A 23,287-nucleotide genomic window follows, 5' to 3' on the forward strand; every position below is an offset into this window, starting at 1 on the left:
CCACTCCACTCCTATTCAACATAGTTTTGGAAGTCGTTGCCACAGCAATCAGAGAAGAAAAAGAAATAAAAGGAATCCAAATTGCAAAAGAAGAAGTAAAATTGTCACTGTTTGCAGATGACATGATACTATACATAGAAAATCCTAAAGTGCCACCAGAAAACTGCTTGAGCTAATCAATGAATTTGGTAAAGTTGCAGGATACAAAATGAACACACAGAAATCTCTTGCATTTCTATACACTGACAATGAAAGATCAGAAAGAGAAATTAAGGAAACAATCCCATTCACCATTGCAACAAAAAGAATAAAATACCTAGGAATAAACCTAACCAAGGAGGTACAAGACCTGTACTCAGAAAACTACAAGACACTAGTGAAAGAAATCAAAGATGACACAAACAGATGGAGGGACATACCATGTTCTTGGATTGGAAGAATCAACATTGTGAAAATGACTATACTACTGAAAGAAATTTACAGATTCAATGCAATCCCGATCAAATTACCAATGGTGTTTTTCACAGAACTAGAACAAGAAATTTTGCAATTTGTATGCAAACGCAAAAGACACCAAATAGCCAAAGCAATCTTGAGAAGGAAAAATGGAGTTGGTGGAATCAGGCTCCCTGACTTCAGGCTATGCTACAAGTCTACAGTGATCAAGACAGTATGGTGCTGGCACAAAAACAGAAATATAGATCAATGGGACAGGATAGAAAGCCCAGAGATAAACTATGGTCAACGAATCTATGACAAAGGAGACAAGGATATGCAGTGGAGAAAAGGCAGCCTCTTCAATAAGCGGTGCTGGGAAAGCTAGACAGCTACATGTGAAAGAATGAAATTAGAACACTCCTTAACACCATACACAACAATAAACTCCAAATGGATTAAAGACCTAAGTGTAAGGCCAGACACTATAAAACTCCTAGAGGAAAACATAGGAAGAACAGCAAAATCAAAGAGAAATTAAATAACATAATAACAGCAAGATTTTTTTGATCCACCCCCAAAAATAATGGAAATAAAAACAAAAATAAGTGAGACCTAATGAAACTTCAAAGCTTCTGCACAGCAAAGGAAACCATAAGTTAGACGAAAAGATAACCCTCAGAATGGGAGAAAATATTTGCAAACGAATCAACAGACAAAGGATTAATCTCCAAAATATAAACAGTTCATCCAGCTCAATATCAAAAAAAACAACCCAATCAAAAAATGGACAGATGACCTTAATAGGCATTTCTCCAAAGAAGACACATGGATGGCCAAGAGGCACATGAAAAGCTGCTCAACATCACTAATTATTAGAGAAATGCAAATCAAAACTACAATGAGGTATCACCTCATACTGGTCAGAATGGGCATCATCAGAAAATCTACGAACAGTAAATGCTGGAGAGAGTGTGGAGAAAAGGGAATGCTCTTGCATTGCTGATGGAAATGTAAATTGATACAGCCACTATGGAGAACAGTATGGAGGTTCCTTGCAAAACTAAAAATAGAACTACCATATGACCCAGCCATCCCACTACTGGGCATATACCCAGAGAACACCATAATTCCAAAAGACACATGCAGTCCAATGTTCATTGCAGCACTATTTACGATAGCCAGGCCGTGAAAGCAACCTAAATGTCCATCAACAGATGAATGGGTAAAGAAGATGTGGTACATATATACAATGGAATATTACTCAGCTGTAAAAAGCAATGAAACTGGGACATTTGTAGAGACGTGGATGGACCTAGAGGCTGTCATACAGAGCGAAGTGAGTCAGAAAGAGAAAAACAAATATCGTATAGTAACACATATATGCAGAATATAGAAAAATGGTACAGATCAGCAGAAATAGAGACACAGATGTAGAGAACAAACATATGGACACCAAGTGGGGAAAGCGGGGAGGGTTGGGGGGGAATGAATTGGGAGATTGGGATACCAAATAGCACACTCTAAATACATGCAGTTTATTGTATGTTAACTGTATCTCAATAAAAGTTCTTATAAAAAAAAATTAGCTCAAAGCTTTGGTTTCTAGTAGTAAACATGGAGTTACATTTGTCCATCTCCTATTAAACATGTTTTGACTTAAGTTTTTTGCATCTACATAAAAGTTCCCGAGTGACTTAGATACACATTCATCTTCCCTCTCTTGGTTTCCCACCCCCGCTTTCTACATGAAAGCGCTCCATTGCTTCTCTCGATCCTGTAATAGGAGATTAAGTAGGTTTGGTCTATCCATATGTCAGTGTAAGTGTTTGGCGTGAATCATATCAAGGAATAATCTTGACTCATAAGGTTTGGCACAAGGGATGTCATATTCATAACTTCTTTAGGTTTTTTTACACAAATCATTCAAGAGTTATGGAGACACTCATGAATGAAATGAGTATGTCTGTGTAGCATAGGAGTCAAGTTTTTAGGACGGAAGGTCTGGTCTAAAATAGGAAATAGGAAAAGGAGTACAAAAAAAGGGTGATCCAAGGCTTTCACTTTTTTTCAGCTTTATTGAGTTATAATTGACCAAAATATAACATATTTAAAGTGTACAATGTGTTGATTTGATGTATATATTGTGAATAGATAGCATACATTGTGTGTGTATGTGTGTGTGTGTGTGTGTGTATACATGCATTGTGAAAGGACTCCTCCCATCAAATTAATTAGTGCGTCCATCACTTAAAATTTTTCTTTTTTTCTTTTCCTTTTTTGGTGAGAACATTTAAGTTCTACCGTTTTAGCAGATTTCAATTACTATACAATACAGTGTTATCAGTTATAGTTGTCATGTTATACATTAGATCCTCAGACCTTATTCATCTTGTAAGTTAAAGTTTGTACCCTTTATCAACATTTTCCTATTTCCCCCATTCCCCAGCCATTAACAGCCACTTTTCTACTCTCTGTTTGTGTAAGTTGGACTTTTTTATTTATTTTTTCCCCATTAAGTGATACCATGCAGTGTTTGTCTTTCTGTCTTTGTCTTATTTCACTTAGCATAATGTCCTGCAGATTCATCCATGTTGTCACTAATAACAGTGACAACAGTGATTTCCTTCCACTTTAAGAAGAGTGGCCCTAAGATGATGTTTCAGATCCCTTTGGCTGGTGCACAGTCCTCTGAAAGATACTTTGTCTTTTTTTCTTTCAATACAAAAAGAAATTTGTAAACAATTAAAAACCCAGAATATTTAGAAAGATCAATACATTATATTTCCATAGTCTGCGTAACCTAACAATCACCAAATCAGCAACTGTCCAGCTTTATAAATTTCAGACAAATAAAATGTTTAAATGGAAAATTAGCACATGAAAATATGTTCAATGTCATTAGTCATTGGAAATACAAATTAAAACCACAAAGGGATACCATTCCCACTCACCTGAATAGCTAAATAACAACAACAAAACAGAATGGCTTTAAAAATCAACACTGGAATGCCTAAAACAACCTAAAGGTTGGTGAGGGTGTGCAGCATTTGGAACTCTCGTTTATTGATGGTAATTTAAAATGATACAAACACTTTAGAGAATTATTTAGCCTTTATATATAGAAAATAAATCTATATTCATCCTATAGCCTGGCAATTCCATTCCTGGGCTTTCCAAGTAAATAAAATCATATATCCACAAAAGACATATACAAGAATGTTCTTTAGCACCTTAATTTATAATAGCCCCAAACTGGAAATAACCGAAATGTCCTTCATCAGGAGAGTAGAAAAATGAATTCTGGTATGTTTATACAAAGGAATAGTAAAATTAAAAGGAGCACAATCTTACCACACACAACAACATAGATTATCTCAAAGACACATTGAACAGAAGAAGCCAAACACAAAAGTTATGTATTTAATTTACATGAAGTTCAAGAATAGCAAAACTAGCCATGGTTATAGGAATTAGAAAGTGGTTGCTTCTGGGCTGCAGAGTGGGAATTGAGTGGAAATGGGTACAAGGGAATCTTCTGGGATGACAGACATATTCTATATCTTGGGTGATGGTGGCATCAGTGTATACAATTATCAGAACTCATCAAGCCAGACAACTTAAGATCTGTGCATTTTATTGTAAGGAAATCATACTTAAAAATATGTTTGAGGTGTGATTCATTTTCTATTCTGAAAAAGTATGAGGACAAATGAAGGAATGATAACAGTCATGAAAATATATCTTTAAAAACTTGTTGAAGACTAGTGCAAGAGTAAACAAATGGTCATGTCTTTAATATTACAATTAATATTTTAATATCTTAAAATTTTGAAACAATAGTGAGCATAAATCGAAACACCAGTGTATGAAGTTTTTAGCCAATGTTTTTTCTTTCCTGTTAAAATGTTTTTATCAAAGTAAAATTTATATATTGTGAAATTCACAGATCTTGAATGTACAGCTCAATGAGTTTTAACAAATGTGTATCCCTGGGTATCAAATACCCAATCAAGAAATAGAACATTTTCATCAGCACAGATCTCATATATTGGTTATACCCTTTCCCTGCTGTCCCTGTAGGATCACTGAGGTAAGTGCAAAGTGCTTTTGTTCTCCATAACTACCATTAAAGATAACAAAAGCTGCACATTATTAGAATCACTAAGGGTGATAATTGTGGCAACTGATAAAAAGTTAGTTGATATTTAGGACTCTTCTAGGACCCCAGACCCAAATTGTGAAAAATCCCTGAGACAGCTAGTATTTAAAATTTTCTAATATAAATTCCATAATAAGTACTAGTGATATGTAATAATATCTTAGGTGAAACAGTCCAATAACCTAATTAACCAGCATGAGGTTATAAAGAATTGTCTCCTGTTAGCTACCCTAATTTTGCTTTTGCTTCTGGTTATCCAAATACCTACAGTACCTATATTTTAAATATTTCAATGATAGCATAGGCTAGTAGTTCATAATAATAATAGCAGATCCATTATATCCCATATTTCATCTTGAAAGAACCCTTAGTTAGCACTTTTTAGACTGTTTATAATAGTAAAAATCAATAAAAAAAAGGCACCTTTTTGGTAGAATATGCTTTAAACAAGGTGATGAAGCAAGCTACAGTTTGTGAAAGATATTGAAGGAGAATGTCACATTTATTTGAAATTATGGAAAGAACATTCATCTCTTTTTCTGGGTGGAAAAATCAATGCTCAAATTTTAGTTTTGCTAATGAACAAGTTTTGACCTCCTTACAGCAAGTACAGTGTCATTTGGACTGATCATAGACAGAATCTTTTTTTTTTTTCAGTGTGGTGTTAAATATCTTTGAGTCAATAAATATTACAAGCATAAATAATTATAGAAAGTAGTCGTGACTTATCTGATTTCTGTTTTCTTATATTGTTTACATCCTGAGTTCTTTCCCTTCTCTAGCCAAATCTGTTCTCACTTTTTCTTCTATTTTTCTGAAGGGTCTGGTAGGTAGCATTCATCATTGCTGAATGGAAAGAGTGCCAGACTTCTCAATTAGTAGCTCAGTCTTCTCCCAAATTCCAGTCTTCTTATCTTCCTGTTGCAGGAAACTAATACGAAGGCCAGGCCCTTCAACGTTTGGGGATTGACAGAATGGAAATTCTTAAATGGATTCTAGGATCACTTTTAAGCATCTTCAGAGTTTAAAAATTAGAGGACCTTGGTTAAACTTTGAGAGAAAAAGAACTTAAAGAAGTAAGATTATTCATTTGCGTATGTATATCAGTAGGCAGATTTTATGCTTGACTGAAGAATATTTAGGGGGATAGTAGGAAATTTTCTTTTTTCCCTCTAAGTACATTACAATTGTAGACAGACATTTTCCCCTTTAATCAACACAGATCACCAAAAAAAAAAAAAGGACAGCAAAAAAAGAAGCCTTAGTATTTTTAAGGTGAGGGGGAGAAATTTATATATATATACACACACATGTGTGCATGCACGTGCACACACAAGGACTTATTTTACAAAAGCTAAAAAATTGTTTTCAAGGAGAAATGTATGATCTACAGTTGCAGTGTTTAGATATTTGGCAATTGGAAAAATAACTTTTGGTGAAAATAGGAAAACAGATTGACATAAATGTACATTAGGGTAGTGACTTTCATTTCTTGTACATACACAGTGAAATAGTTCTGAGCCATAAATTCTTAGAAAAGTGGGGTTGGATTGGATAAATGTCATAGTGTGTGACTGAATACTTATAAACAGGTGAAAACTCAAGATGGAGAGGTAATAATAACCACCTGGTAAAGAGACTTAAAACCCTTTCACCTTACAAAAAAGATTGCTTTAGAGCTATAACTTGATATTATAGTTTGATTTTTTAAAAAGATATTGGTTACATTTGTGGCTACTGTAGATACGTAAAATAAAGAATGGAATGCCTTTTGTTCCCCCAATACAAAGAAATATCTATCATTTAAAATCTTAACTGTAAAAAAAAATTCATGCTATAGATTCTGGAACTAATACCAAGATTATTGAAAAAGGTGACATAGCCACTATTTCTGCCATGGTGTCTTGAAAATAAAGAATAGTTGACAGTGGAGAATTATATAACTATTTCAAGTCAGCAACCAAGTGAAAGTATAATTCTACAATGTTGGCAACATATCATGAGCCTTCAGACCTTTCCTTTATCCCCCAAATGCACCCTGTGCTGTCTGTTTCACCTCTAGATTTCAGGTTTTTCATACCTTTTATTTATACTTATCTAAGCCTCACCCTTCCTCTTCGCAAGAGTCCTTCTGTGAGATTACTGCAGCCCACTTTGATTTTCCCTCTTCTCTGAATTTCTGTAGCACGCATACTACCTTTAGACGTGTTCTCTGCTGTTTATGAAGCCAGAACAATTGGTTCTATTCCTATATACACATTAGTTAGCAAATGCTGGGTGATTAGTAAGCATTGTAGAAAATATGGTTAAAGGGAATTCAGAAGAGCAAGCAATTGATAGCATGATAATGGGTGTTTGGAGGAAGTGGATTATGAATGAGACGCCAAACCAAAGAAAGATTAGCCAAGGCCCAAATGTGCATAACCTAAGTGACTGGGACTACAGGTGTCATTTAATAATGAATGAATGAACCAATGAACAAATGAATATATTCTGAGTAGAGTGGCCTGGCTAAGTTTACTGGACTGTTTCTTTTAAATCATTCATTCATCATACATTTTTGAGTTCTATACTACAAGGATGAAATAATATTTATTTTCAGAAACAAATTCTAATGGGGTATACAGAAATATAATAAATTATAAGAATTTACTAACTCCAGTCAGAGATATGCACAAGGTCTATGGGAACACAGAGAAGGAAGCTGCAGAAAGGATTTGTGTAGAATAGATCAAATTCTCAAAGGCCTTGAGTGCCATACTCAATTGTTTGAACATTATTTTATTTATCATTAAGACAAGACACTGTGTCAGAGCAACTTTGTGAAGGTTAAGGACACCACTAATCCTTCCTAGGATTTCCTTGTGGGTCTTACTAAGAGACACTTGTGAGAGTTTCTCTGGCCTAGCCCCATTATTATACTTCAGGTTCAGCTGACAACAAATGTCAGGATGTAACCGGGAGAGTCAGCCATCTCTACTTGTTTGGAAATACCATCTCAGAAGGTAGTAACCCTTTAATGTTAAAATTTCATAAACATCAGGTTGAGATGCCCTAATCAGTATGGAGGACAGGAAAATGTACATACCTTGAAATAACAGTGTTTGCTTTGAAGATAATAATTGTGTATATTTAAAATCCAAAAAAAAAAAGAGCAAGGAAAAGAGTATTGGTTTGAATTTTGAGAGTTTTTCAAGTGTATTTCCAAAGATCTGTAACTAAACATAAGTATTTTTGTCCCAAATTAATATTTATTTCTAGTCATTTGATTCTTCAAAAGTCACAAGCAAGAAAAGTGTTACAACCTATTCTCCAACAACTGGAACATGTCAGATGAGCCCATTTGCTTCTCCCACAAGCTCTAAAGAACAAGAGAACAAAAATGGACTATCAAATGGTTAGTTGAACATTCTTTTCCACTTATTATGAGATTTTTCTAGTTATTGGTTAAATCAAACTTTTGATTTCATATGTGGCTCTTGCTGCAGCTGATTTTTCTCTTCTTTCTGAAAGAATTCAACATAGAAAAGACTAGAATATAGGTAACACTTTGGACATAAACGTAAACTTTCTAGGCAGTTATTTTAAAATGCTACTGCAGACTTTGTTCCCTTACTATCCCATCCATTAAATAGAAATTATGGCCTGACTGCCTTCAGCCACTATCAATTATAATGGTATATCCCCTTAACAAGCTATCCATCATGTGCATAAATTAAAGGGCACATAATTCAGGTAATGCTACACTACAATTTAAGAGTGATACTTCTAAATGTTATTTTTATCCATGTTGTCCATTTAGTTTTATCCACATTTCCTGTGTCTTTATACCTTGCTTTTATTTATTTTATTTCATTCTCTTCCTTTACTATTTTAAATGCATTTGCAAAAGGTTTTTAGAATTTTCCATTAGAGAATAACCTAATTTTAATATGAAATTATTTTAAAATATCGTTAGTTTAATTTTGACCACACATATTTCTTGTTCTCTGGTAGTTTATTGCTAAAATATTCATTAAAAAGACATAGAAATCTAGATTTCATAGGTTTAATTTTTAATATTGTAAAAGGTCATGAATCAGTGACATGTCGTTTCTATAATATAAAATATTAAGTAGGTTTAAATTTAATAAAATATATTTTAGATATGCTGTGATTAGCCTGATTCATATTTACTGTTTAACATTTTAGTACTAAGCATATACTAGAAGCTACAGAGAAACAAAGAAGTCTCCTCATTTTACCTAATTTGTCGTAATGAAACCTATAATGAGATCTTAAACTTTTGAGTGACTTTTATTTTACTCTAATCAAGTGCTTTTTATCTTAAAGCTATCACTATTAGGTTTGCTTTCACAAAAAAGTATGAAGATGTATACCTTTTCTTCAAGCTCTGTGGTTCTGGGGTTTTTTTATTCACTTGATGTATCTTTTGTTTAAAATTAAAAATTAGTGCCTTAGAGATAGAACATCTCTATACTGAAATGTGAATAGATTTTAAGTGGATATGTACTCAATTTCCATACTGAAATTAAATATGGACTTAAGGGAACATTTCTCTTGCCCATAAAAAGATTGGTCACATGATCTTGGTTGACATTTAAGTGGATAATTATCACAGGTTATAGTACTAGGTAAGCTCTTTTTTAAAAAGTCATATAGCAAGGGTTCCTGGGGTGCTGGTAATATTCTGTTTCTATATGGTGGTTATGCTACTTCATGCTATAATTATTCATTAAACTATACATATGTGTTTTATGTACTGTTTGATATATAGATCTCACATACAGAAGTCTCAAAAGAGGAGAATTCTGTCTAGGATCTTAAATCAGATTATGTCATTTGTAATCATTACATTGCTTTTCCTAATATGTCATCTTATATGTGTTTTAGAAGTAGGAAAGCCCAAGTCTTACAAAGTAATTTAAGTTCCAAATGAAGTAATAACTTCTATTAACAATTCTCACTTTTAAATATTGTACAAAACGTAAGGTACAATTTAAACCAGCACTTCTACTTAAATAATATTTTCAAGGACATTTTAGTTACTACCCACTTCCCATCACACTGAAGATATAATTCAAAACTTTATCATGACTTTTAGCGCCATGTCATCTAATACCTGACCACCTCATCTGCCTCATTTTCTACTGCCCTTCCCATGTTTACAATACTTTAGCCACTCTTACTTTCTGGCTATTTGTCAGTCATGCTGAGCCTGTTGCCTCCACAAGAACTGCACTTGCACTTCTCTCAATTGGGAATATTCTTCCAGATATTTATATGTACTTTCTATATTCATTTGAATCACATACTATGTGAACAGGTAACAAGGTTAAATTTAAATCTATTTATAGTTATAAAAGGAAGAAAAGCCTGGTTCAAGTTTTCCCTCTACTTAGATGCTGCATGGCCCACAAATGGGATGAATGCTTCCAGTTTATACATTTAAGACACACACAGACGTGCACACACTCTTATTTATTTATTATTTATTTATTTATCATTCATATATATTGATTACATTTATGTGTGTTTGTGTGTGTGTTTCATTATATTGCTATCCCCTCCACTACCCCTTAGCAAATTTTTTCAACCTCGTATCCTTTTCAGAAGAAACGAAAGATTGTAAAATTTTCTGCTCCTTTACTTCCAAGATTGTATCACACTTTTTTTTTTTTTTAACAGTTGGGGTAGAAGGATAAACAACAAATTTGTATACTCAAAGAGAGTACTTGTAAATTAGACAAGAGATTTGTGAATTCACCCAGAGTGTAGCAGTATAACAGCACAGAGAGATAAAGGATGGAGTATATGATAAAAGAGTGAAGAGAAATAACGGATAGAATAAGCTCCAACACATGTCAAATAGGAGTTCTACAAGGAGGAAAGAGTGGAGCAGAGGCAGTATCTAAGATATATGAACTATAGGTTTTTCATAATTGAAGAAAGACAGGGATTTCCAGATTCAAATAACATGCTTCATCTGAGCAGGATGAATTAAGACAAATTAAAACAAATTCACACCTAATTATATCATGATAAAACTGCAGAACATCAAAGACAGAGAGAAAATTTCAATGCCAGCCTGACAGTAGGCTTCTCATTAGTACCTATAGGCTGCAGCAGGAAATGAAATAATAATACCAACTGAAAGTCACAGGTAAACATTTTATTCAGGAAGTAAGAATGAAGTAAAGGTATTTTCAGACAGTCTGAGAGAATTGATCATTCACAGATACTCACTGAAAGGGTTACTAAAGGATGTATTTCTGTAAGTACATGTTCATAATTGACCCTCAAATAAAGGAATGAAATGCAACAAGCAATGTAAAAAAAAAAAAAAATTAGCAAACATACTGCTAAATCTATAAATCTAGTTATAAATATGTGATTACAGGGACTTCCCTGGTGGCACAGCGATTAAGAATCCACCTGCCAATGCAGGGTACACGGGTTAGATCCCTGGGCTGGGAAGATCCCACGTGCTGTAGAGCAACAAAGCCCATGCACAGCAACTACTGAGCCAGTGCTGTAGAGCCTGTGAGCCACAACTATTGAGGCCACATGCCACAACTACTGAGGCCTGTGTGCCTAGAGCCCAGGCTCTGCAACAAGAGAAGCCACCGCAATGAGAAGCCTGTGCACCAAAACACAGAATAGCTCCCACTCACCACAACTAGAGAAAGCCCACATGCAGCAACAGAGACCCAACATAGCCAAAAATAAATTAATTAATTAATTTCTTTATTTTAAAAATGTGATTACAAATCTTGCTGAGTATAAAGCAAAAGAAAAACAACTTGATAGGGGGTTAAAAACAAATACTAATAGACCATAATAGCATGGGAGGTACATGAGGAAGCAGAAAGTAATTACAAAATTTTTAAGGTCCTTGTAATTTTCAGGGAGCAGATGGAATATCTGTCAGTTGACTTTTTAATTGTGTTTTTGTTTACTTGCCTGTAAAATGGGGAAAATAATATCTATCTCAGGATTGTTGTGAGAATTAAAAGAGTTAATGTACAAAACACTTAGAACTGCATGACGTATAGTAAGTGTTCAATACATATTTTAGCTATTTTTATTAATATTATTATTACTTATACTTTAAGAAAAGACATCAGATGATTTGATGTAAAAGGATAGAAAAAGTAGTAAACATTAGCTTTTTAAAAGAGCTAAGAGTTGGTATAAGAATATTAATATAGACCAAAATAGACTTTTAAGACAAAAGGCTTTATTGAAGATAATAGGAATTTTTACATAATGAGAGAAGGAAAGATTCGCTACCAGAGAAAGAATCCTGAACCTTTGTTCATCAAAAATAAAAACTCAAACAAAACATGATGAAATAGGACAGGATTACAAGGAGAAACTCACAAATTCCTAATCATAGTAGGAGATTTTACACTACCTCTGTCAGAAACTGATAAAGTAGATTAAAAAATTAGGAAGGATATAGACAGTTTTTTTTTGTTTGTTTTTATTGTCATTCAACCAATCTTTTTTTCTTCCAGTTTTATTGAGCTATAATTGACATATAGCAGTTTATTTAAGGTATATAGCACAATGACTTGACTTAAATACATCATGAAATGATTACCACAATAAGTTTAGTGAACATCCATCATTTCATATGGAAGCAAAATAAAAGAAAAAGGAAAAAATTTTTTCCTTGTGATGGGAACTCTTAGGATTTCTCTCCTAACTTTCATATTTAACATACTGCAGTGTTAATTATATTTATCCTGTTGTACATTACATCTCTAGTACTAATTTATCTTATAACTACAAACTTTAGTTATAAGATACTACTTACTTTGGACTACCTTCATCTCATTTATCCTCCTCGCCACCCTGTGCCTCTAGTAACCACAAATCTGATCTCTTTTTCTATGAGTTTGTTTGTTTGGTTTGGAGGTATAATTGACATACAACAGTGTGTTAGTTCCCAGTGTACAACATAGGATTCAGTATTTCTATATATCACATAATGATCACCACCATGAGTCTAGTTATCATCTATCACCATAAAAAAAAATCACATTATTATTGATTATATTCCCCAAATGTACATTTCATGTCTGGAACTTACTTATTTTATAACTGGAAGTTTGTACTCTTAATCTCCTTCACCAGTTTCTCTCATCTGCCCATTTCCCTTCCCGCTGGAAACCACCTGTTTGTATCTATGACAGTTTCTGTTTTGTAACATTTGCTCATTTACTTTGATTTTTAGATTCTACATATAAAAGAAATCTTATTTATCCTTATCTTATCTTTCATTCTCTGACTTATTTCACCTAGCATAATACCCTCTAGGTCCATTCATGTTGTCACAAATGGCAAAATTTCATTCTTTTTTAATGGCTGAGTAATATTCCATTGTATGTGTATACCACACTTTCTTTATTGATGAGCACTTAAGTTGCTTTCATATCTTGGCTATTGCAAATAATACTACAATGAACATAGGGATGCATATATCTTTTCTAATTAGTGTTTTCATTTTCTTCAGATAAATACCCAGGAATAGATTTGCTGGGTTATATGGTAGTTCTATTTTTATATCTTTGAGGAACCTTCATACTGGCTGCACCAATTTACATTCCGACTTACAGTGCACAAGGATTCTTATTTCTCCACATCCTTGCCAACATTTCTTATTTCTTGTCTTTTTGATAATAGCCACTCTGACATGTATGAGGTGATATCTCACTGTGGTTTTGATTTGCATTTCCCTGATGATTAGTCATGTTGAACATCTTTTCATGTGCCTGCTGCCCATCTTCTTTGGAAAAATGTCTATTGAGATACTCTGCCCATTTTTTGATCAGGTTGTTTGGTTTTTTGATGTTAAGTTGTATAAGTTCTTTGTATATTTTGGATATTAACTCCTTACCAGACATATCATTTGCAAATATCTTCTCCCATTCAGTAGGTGGCCTTTTAGTTTTGCTGATAGTTCCCTTTACTATGCAAAACCTTTTTAGTTTGATGTAGTCCCATTTATTATTTTTTTTTTTGGCACACGGGCTTAGTTGCTCTGCGGCATGTGAGATCTTCCTGGAGCTGGGATCGAACCCATGACCTCTGCATTGGCAGGCGGATTCTTAACAGCTGCGCCACCTAGGAAGCCCATCCCATTTATTTATTTTGCTATTGTTTCCCTTGCCTGAGGAGATAGTATCCAAAAAAATATTACTAAGACCAGTGTCAGAGAGCTTACTGCCTATGTTTTCTTCTACAAGTTTTATGGTTTCAGGTCTTACATTTAAGTCTTTAATCCATTTTGAATTTATTTTTGTGCATGACGTGAAACTGTAGTCCAGTTTGATTCTTTTGTGTGTAGCTGTCCAGTTTCCTCAGCACTATGTATTGAAGAGACTGTCTTTTCCGCATTGTATATTATTTGTTGTAAATTAATTGCCCATATACGTGTGGGTCCATTTCTGGGCTCTCTCTTCTGTTCCATTGATCTGTGTGTCTGTTTGGTGCCAGTACCATACTGTTTTGATTACTGTAGCTTTGTACAATAGTGTAGTTTGAAATCAGAGAGCACAGAGCTCTAGCTTTGTTCTTTCTCAAGATTGTTTTGGCTATTTGGGTATCTTTTTTGTTGGAAAGTATAAAATATTTAGAATTGAGTGATAATGAAAACATATCAGCACTTAGAGGAAAAAATTTATACCTAAACACTGCATGATACTAAAAGAGTTCCTGGGGACTTCCCTAGCCATCCAGTGATTAGGACTCTGTGCTTCCACTGTAGGGGGTGCAGGTTTGATACCTAGTCAGGGAACTAGGATCCCACATGCCACGCAGCATGCCAAATTAAATAAATACATACATAAATAAATACATAAGCAAACAAACCAGTTAGTGGAAAATTTATATTTATAAATGCATATATTTTAAAAGAAAGAATGACTGAAAACTAATGAGCTGAGCATTCAACTCAGAAAGATAGAAAAAGAACAACAGAACAAACCCTAAAAAGTAGAAGGAAATAGTAAAAGATATAAACAGAAATTATTACATAGAAATGGTTAATTAAAAAAATAACAGCATCTCATTCACCTCTTAGCCTACATGCTCCATCTTGATATGGCAATAACTCTTTTAGAAAAAAAGTAACTAGTATGTGACAACTTAGATAAGTAATTTGAACCTCTCTGAGTCAAGGTTTTCCTCAACTCTTAACTTTTGGTTTGGGACCAAATGGTGCCTGAGATGTGTGCCAACTGTAAAGTATATGTATCTAGAAGCAACATGATACTGGCCTCAATCTGTTTGAACTTTAGATTAATTTATTAATAAATAATCATAGCATCATGGTTAATAGAATAGTCTTTGCAGCCAAATGGCTGGATTTGTATCCTGACTCTGCCACTTACTAGCATTGGGACTTTAGATGAATGTTATGACCATTCTGTGCCTTTGTTTCCTCATCTGTAAGATGGGAATAAGAGTGACTATCTCAGAGTTGTGCAGATTAACTAGTTAATATATATAACGTTTAAAACAGTGCCTGGCCCTAAAAGCACTTTATAAGTGTTAGCCATTATCATCATCATCATTGGTTATACTTCTAAATATTGTAATCTGTTGAAAGCTGCCTTTATTAGTTAGAGAAGGGGCTTCTGGGAGCCTTAACAGAAAGTCCAAATACAATTTTAAAAGCAGTCCAGATTCAGTGATGGTACATTTATCACCACTGTTTTGTGAAACTGCATTTAAAGGGAGTCAAGTACACAATTATTAATCATGTATAACCTAGCACGAAAAATCTATGTAGATTCCACAGTCCTTTAGCATATTTAATTGCTAATAAAATGGAATGAAATAAGGAAGTGATTATTAAGTAACTGGAAAACTCTTGGTGGTATATTAGAATCTACTCAACAGTCTTTGATTACTGATCCAAATGTTATTCTTTGAGACATTAAAATTCCTCCTAGGGGATATGGGGATATATGTATAAATACAGCTGATTCACTTTGGTGTACCTCAAAAGCTGGTACAAGAGTGTAAAGCAATTATATTCCAATAAAGAGCTTAAAAAAAATTCCTCCTATTTAACAGTTGGAAAGAATATTAAAAACATTAAGTCCTTGCATGAGAAGATTGAGATTAATGCTGTTGATTATGTTTTATAGGATATGATATCTGACTAATTCTCTTACAATAATCAAAATGTCTAGAAAGGCCTTAAACACCTGGTGAAAATTCAAATAAAGCATTCTTCCGCTGTTTCTCTCCTGGCATTACTGACTGCTTGTGCTAAAATGTGAAAAATAATTACAGGTTAAAGGAACAAAGTAATTTTAATATCTTGTGGACTTTTATTGAATGCAGATAGCATAATAGAGAATGGAAATTAGTATTAACCTTTAGGCAAAGATTTTATGAAATAAAGGTTTAATGTGTACCATGGATTTCATTTGTGGTTTTCTATAAAAAATAATTTTTTAAGAGAGACAGATTTTAATAGACTTATTTCCCTGAAGTTTTCTAGAATCATAAATAAAATGTTATTACTCTTTTCCCCTTTCGTCTTTTATTAAATAAACTTTTTTTAATATAAATTTATTTATTTATTTATTTATTTACTTACTTACTTACTTATTTATTTATTTTGTTGGCCGTGTTGGGTCTTTTTTTGCTGTGCGTGGGCTTTCTTTAGTTGCAGTGAGTGAGGGCTACTCTTCCTTGTGGTGCACGGGCTCCTCATTGTTGTGGCTTCCCTTGTTGTGGAGCATGGGCTCTAGGCACGTGGGCTTCAGTAATTGCAGCACGTGGGCTCAATAGTTGTGGCTCACAGGCTCTAAAGTGCAGGCTCAATAGTTGTGGCGCACGGGCTTAGTTGCTCCGCAGCATGTGGGATCTTCCAGGAGCAGGGATCAAACCCGTGTTCCCTGCATTGGCAGGCAGATTCTTAATCACTGCGCCACCTAGGAAGCCCTATTAAATAAATTCTTAACCATACTGATGTATTCTGTCTGGAATTTAAGGATACCAACAAATCAAATAATGAAAAGTTAATAAACAAGAGAGGTACTTCAGCAAAATTTCTAAACCACAAGTTTTTCTCTTTTTGGCATTAAAGACTGTTTTAAGATAATTTAGTTATGACTTAATTTTTTTGAGAGAAGGCCTAAGGTCCAAAGTAACAATGATGGAAATTATTGTTAATCAGTTTATGAACCAACTCACTCAGTAAAATTCTAAGTACCAGAGAATAGAAAATATGCTATATAAAAACTGGCACAATAGTGTAAAGCAATTATATTCCAATAAAGAGCTTAAAAACAAAAAAAAGAAAAAAATATACTGTAAATAATCTTTTCCTCTAGTAATAGGAGCAAATAAGAGTAATGGAATAAAAATTACATAAAGGAAAAAATGTAAACCAGCATTGGATAGTCTCTTCCAGACAATATATCAATATTTCCTAATGTGTTAATAAATTACATTTAAATATTAAAGAAATTGCCTTCATACAGTGATCAAGACAGTATGGTACTGGCACAAAAACAGAAATATAGATCAATGGAACAGGATAGAAAGCCCAGAGATAAACTACGGTCAACTAATCTATGACAAAGCAGGCAAGGATATACAATGGAGAAAAGGCAGCCTCTTCAATAAATGGTGCTGGGAAAACTGGACAGCTACATGTAAAAGAATGAAATTAGAACACTTCCTAACACCATACACAAAAATAAACTTCAAATGGATTAAAGACCTAAATGTAAGGCCAGACACTATAAAACTCCTAGAGGAAAACATAGGAAGAACACTCTTCGACGTAAATAACAGCAAGATCTTTTCTGATCCAGCCCCTAGAATAATGGAAATAAAAACAAAAATAAATAGGTGGGACCTAATGAAACTTCAAAGCTTCTGCACAGCAAAGGAAACTCTAAGCAAGACAAAAAGACAACCCTCAGAATGGGAGAAAATATTTACAAACAAATCAACAGACAAAGGATTAATCTCCAAAATATATGAACAGTTCATCCAGCTCAATATCAAAAAAACAACCCTATCAAAAAATGGGCAGAAGACCTAAATAGGCATTTCTCCAAAGAAGACATATGGATGGCCAAGAGGCACACGAAAAGCTGCTCAACATCACTAATTATTAGAGAAATGCAAATCAAAACTACAATGAGGTATCACCTCACACTGGTGAGAATGGGCATCATCAGAAAATCTACAAACAGTAAATGCTGGAGAGAGTGTGGAGAAAAGGGAGCACTCTTGCACTGCTGGTGGGAATGTAAATTGATACAGCCACTATGGAGAACAGTATGGAGATTCCTTGCAAAACTAAAAATAGAACTACCATATGACCCAGCCATCCCACTGCTGGGCGTATACTCAGAGAACACCATAATTCCAACAGACACATGCAGTCCAGTATTCATTGCAGCACTATTTACAATAGCCAGGCCGTGAAAGCAACCTAAATGTCCATCAACAGATGAATGGATAAAGAAGATTTGGTACATACATACAATGGAATATTACTCAGCTGTAAAAAGCAATGAAACTGGGACATTTGTAGAGACATGGATGGACCTAGAGACTGTCATACAGAGCGAAGTGAGTCAGAAAGAGAAAAACAAATATCGTATATTAACACATGTATGTGGACTTTAGAAAAATGGTACAAATCTGCCGGTTTGCAAGGCAGAAATAGAGACACAGATGTAGAGAACAAACATATGGACACCAAGTGGGGAAAGCGGGGTGGGTTGGGGGGGAATGAATTGGGAGATTGGGATACCAAATAGTACACTCTAAATATATGCAATTTATTGTATAAATAAAAAATTAAAAAAAGAAATTGCCTTCATGTTATCTGTGTATTTGGTTTCATCTGGAAATATGGGATCCTCCCACAGTATTATCTAGAACTATACCATCCAATACATGTACATATTGAGCATTTGGAATGTGACTCAGATGAATTGAAATGTGCTATAAGTGTAAAATACACACCAGATATTAAAAACTTAATATGAAAAAAAGAATATGAATTACCTCGTTAATAATTTATATTGATTATGTGTAAAATTAGAATATTTGGGGTATATTGGGTTAAATCAAATATTCAAATTTATTTCACTGTTTTCCTCTTTTAAAAATTTTGCTAGTAGAAGATTTTAAATCATATGTGACTCACATTATGTTTCTTTTGGAGAGTGTGAGCTAGTTTTTCGTGGTATACTGTATCAAACAATTTTTTAGAAAAATAACTAGTATGTTGAGTAAATAATAGTTCCTATGCCAGTCATTGAACAAATGGAATTACATTAAAATGTGTAGTGTGAGGAGAACGTCAATGTTTATACATTATAAAAAGTGATTTCTCTTAACTGATATTCACTAGTAGAAAAGAGTTTAGATTATTCATTCATTTGCTTATTTCAATAAACATTTATCAAAGGCCAGTATATATGACACTTAGAATCTTTAACTATGCTAATGTGTTCTCAAATACTCATACATCGAATATGTTTAACGTGCATGTAGCACTATAAAGTACTGTAGAACAAACAACTAAATGGTTAGCTCATAAAACAGTTGACTACTTGACTACTAATAAGTACAAGCATCATGTTCTACTATAAAATCGAACTTATATTTCAACCCAGCACACATTTGAGGGATTATAACTTGGTTACATTTGTGTTTCCATTTGTGCTTCTGTCAACTTGTTAAAAGTTTAACTAAGCAATGGCATTAGATAACTACATAGTATTTTAAATGGATAGAATTTAATTTTTTATTTCTTTTATCAAATCTAAAATAAATACTTTAATGAATGAAATATTTTAGTAGGCACCAAAGATCGTAACAAGAATTTACTAAATCAATATGCATTTTTAAATTTAAGTATAGTTGATTTACAATAATATTGTGTTAGTTTCAAGTATACAGCATAATGATTCAGTATTTTCGCAGGTTATATTCCATTATAGTTTATTACAGGATAGTGGGTATTAATCCTATATCCCTAATTTGTCCCTCCCCTTTTCCCTTTCACCTTGGGTAACCACAGGTTTGTTTTCTATATCTGTGAGTCTGTTTCTGTTTTGCATATACATTCATTTGTATTATTTTTTTAGATTACACTTATAAGTGATATCATACAGTATTTGATATATTTCCACAGGCACTAAAGATCTTTCCAAGAGTTTACTAAATCAATATGCATTTAAACAGTCAGGTACTTTTACCCCTAAAATTGTATTTATTTTACTGTGATATCCTGAGGAACTCGCTATTTTCTAGGTATTAGTATCAAAATCCCTTGTTGTTAACTGTGAGACAAAAAATAAGGGTTAAATAATGCAAACTGGAAACTTAAATATATTTTTGATTAAAATATTTGGTGAAAGTAGCCTTTAGTAAAGTTTACTAATGTATTTTAAACTAATTACTCATATATTATCAAATTGGATTTATCTAGTTTTTCTTTTTAGTGTGCCAAGCCCCAATGGAAATTTTATTCAAAAGATTGTTTCTTCTATATAATGTAATCATGAATGAAAAATTAGAAAAATGGGAAGTTTTAAAAAACTACCAACTGAAAAGTTATTTACAATAGTGAAAAAATTTTCCCATACCAAATTTCAGGATACTTTTCTTTCTCTTCTTTCATTTGTCTATCCTTTTATTTTCTATTTAAAATTTGGTGATCTGGGCTTCCTAGGTGGCGCAGTGGTTAAGAATCCACCTGCCAGTGCAGGGGACACGGGTTCGATCCCTGTTCCAGGCAGATCCCACATGCCACGGAGCAACTAAGCCTGTGTGCCACAACTATTAAGCCTGTGCGCCACAACTATTGAGCCTGTGCTTTAGAGCCCATGAGCCACAACTCTTGAGCCCACGTGCCGTAACTACTGAAACTCATGGCCTGGAGCCTATGCTCTGCAACAAAAGAAGCCACGGTAATGAGGAGCCCACATTTGGCAAGGAAGAGCAGCCCATGCTCTCCGCAACTAGAGAAAGCCCATGTGCAGCAACGAAGACCCAACACAGCCAACAAATAAATCAATTAATTAATTTTTTAAAAATATGGTGATCTAAATTCTATTTAAAATTTGACAATTTTTGCCTTAACTTTATGTTCTTTTTATTGCACGCATATAGGAAAGAGGAAAAACTGGAATCACCTCAGTATAACTGAAAGAAAGGAATCTACTACACCAGACAATGATGAGTAAGTTTGTTGTTGCTAAAATAATATACACATCTTAAAAGAAAAGGGTCATATTTGTTAAAGTGATGATTTAAGATGAATCATTTCTCTGCAGAAATGAATAAATAGTTTATACCTGAGTAGAAGTATTTTTTCTTAAAGAAGTAAAATACTTTATTTATGATGTGTTTTGCATGTTCATATGATGGTGATATATGATACCTTAATTTTAATATTCATTTAGCCCAGTTCACCCAGCCTATGTATGAGAGACTAGCTTAGGGTAAAACTGAGGAAAACACCCTCTTTGGATTTACACAGATAGACAAGTAGTACATTGTCTTGGAACATAATGTCTAACAAATAGCTGGTTCAAGAGCTAGGAATACAGTGAAGCCAGCAGAGTAAGGAATCTAGAGGAACCTAGAAGGCTTATCGGCTATCAGTCATTTTCACATTGGCCTGTCGAGGGTGCCTTAAATGAAGTCATTATGTGTAAAAAGCTACTGCCTATGTATTCTGGAAAGAATATTTGTATCTATCCACTGAGGCTGGAAAAATTGAAATAAGCAGAACAGGGGGTTAAATTTTCAAAGTAGTTCATATGTTCAGCTCATTTACCTTTCCAGCTGTATCTTCCTGTGTGCCATACAATATGATGGATGGGTAAAGATGAGGAAAATGAAGCATCTACCTATTGGGAGCTTATGGTCTCATGTTGTAAGTTAATATGCCTTCCCTGAGTTAGAAACGGCCTGTGGGTTATGTTTCAAAATGTTGTTTGTTTGTCTGTTTGTTTAAATTGAGGTATAGTTGATTTACAGTGTTGTGTTTCAGGTGTACAGCAAGGTGATTCAGTTTTATATTTATATATATGTGTGTGTATATTTTCTTTTCCAGATTGTGTTTCATTATAGGTTATTACAAGATATTGAATTTAGTTCCCTGCTATACAGTAGGTCCTTGTTGTTTTATCTATTTTATATACAGTAGTATTAATCTGTTAATCCCAAACTGCTAATTTATCCCTCCCTTCCCTCGTTTTCTCTTGATAACCGTAAGTTTGTTTTCTATGTCTGTGAGCCTGTTTCTGTTTTGTACATAAGTTTATTTGTATCATTTTTTTTAGATTCCACATGTAAGTGATATCATATGATATTTTTATTTCTCTGTCTGACTTCACTTAGTATGATCATCTCTAGGTCCATCCATGTTGCTTCAAATGGCATTATTTCATTCTTTTTATGGGTGAGTAATATTCCATTGTGCATATACATCACACCTTATTTATCCATTCCTCTGTTGGTGGGCATTTAGGTTGCTTCCATGTCTTGGCTATTGTAAATAGCACTGCTGTAAACATTGGGGTGGCATGTGTCTTTTCAAATTAGAGTTTCTGTCTTTTCTGCTTATATGCCCAGGAATGGGATTGCTGGGTCATATGGTAACTCTATTTTTAGTTTTTTAAGGAACCTCCATACTGTTTTCCCTAGTGGCTGCACCAGTTTACGTTCCCACCAACAGTGTAGGAGGGTTCCCGTTTCTCCACACCCTCTCCAGCATTTATTATTTGTAGACTTTTTGATGATGGCTATTCTGACTGGAGTGAGGTGATATCTCATTGTAGTTTTGATTTGCGTATCTCTAATTAACGATGTTGAGCATCTTTTCATGTACCTGTTGGCCATCTGTATGTCTTCTTTAGAGAAATGTCTATTTAGGTCTTCTGCTCATTTTTTGATTGGGTTGTTTGATTTTTTTGTTGTCATGTTGTATGAGCTGTTTATATGTTTTGGAAATTAGCACTTGTCGGTCCCATCACTTGTAAATGTTTTCTCCCAGTCTATAGGTTGTCTTTTCACTGTGTTTTTGGTTTCCTTTGTGGTGCAAAAACTTTTAACTTTAATTAGGTCTAATTTGTTTATTTTTGCTTTTATTTCCATTACTCTAGGAGACGCATCCAAAAACAATATTGCTGCATTTTATGTTGAAGTGTTCTGCCTGTGTTTTCCTCTGAGTTTTATAGTATCCATTCTTATGTTTAGATCTTTAATACATTTTATTTTTGTATATGGTGTTAGAGAATGTCTTAATTTCATTTTTTTGCAGGTAGCTGTTCAGTTTTCTCATTGAAGAGACTGTGTTTTCTCCATTGTATATTCTTACCTCCTTTGTTGTAGATTAATTGACCATGAGTGTGTGGGTTTATTTCTGGGCTTTCTATCCTGTCCCATTGATCTGTGTGTCTGTTTTTTGTGCTGGTACTATGCTGTTTTGATGACTGTAGCTTTGTAGTATAGGCTGAAGTCAGGGAGTCTGATTCCTCCAGCTCCATTTTTTCTCAAGATTGTTTTGGCTATTTGGGGTCTTTTGTGTTTCCATACAAATTTTAAAATTATTTGTTCTAGTTCTGTGAAAAATGCTATTGGTAATTTGATATGGATTGCATCGAATCTGTACATTGCCTTGGG

At 33.8% G+C, this 23,287-nt stretch overlaps 1 protein-coding gene across 5 annotated transcripts in view; it reads left to right on the forward strand.

The window, feature by feature from the left end:
* Positions 1 to 23,287, forward strand: part of ITGB3BP (integrin subunit beta 3 binding protein) — a 94,545-nt gene that overhangs the window by 32,965 nt on the left and 38,293 nt on the right. For all 5 annotated transcript variants that reach the window (XR_009050223.1, XR_009050222.1, XM_057717510.1 and 2 more), the window contains exons 3-4: positions 7,859 to 7,994; positions 20,768 to 20,837. Coding sequence is in view for 3 of the 5 variants with exons in the window: in XM_057717510.1 (XP_057573493.1) it covers positions 7,859 to 7,994; positions 20,768 to 20,837 (206 nt within the window). In the remaining 2 variants the exon portion in view is untranslated. The remainder of the gene's footprint in view (positions 1 to 7,858; positions 7,995 to 20,767; positions 20,838 to 23,287) is intronic.

The sequence above is a fragment of the Hippopotamus amphibius genome, chromosome 1 (assembly GCF_030028045.1).
Source record: "Hippopotamus amphibius kiboko isolate mHipAmp2 chromosome 1, mHipAmp2.hap2, whole genome shotgun sequence".
NCBI lineage: Eukaryota > Metazoa > Chordata > Mammalia > Artiodactyla > Hippopotamidae > Hippopotamus > Hippopotamus amphibius.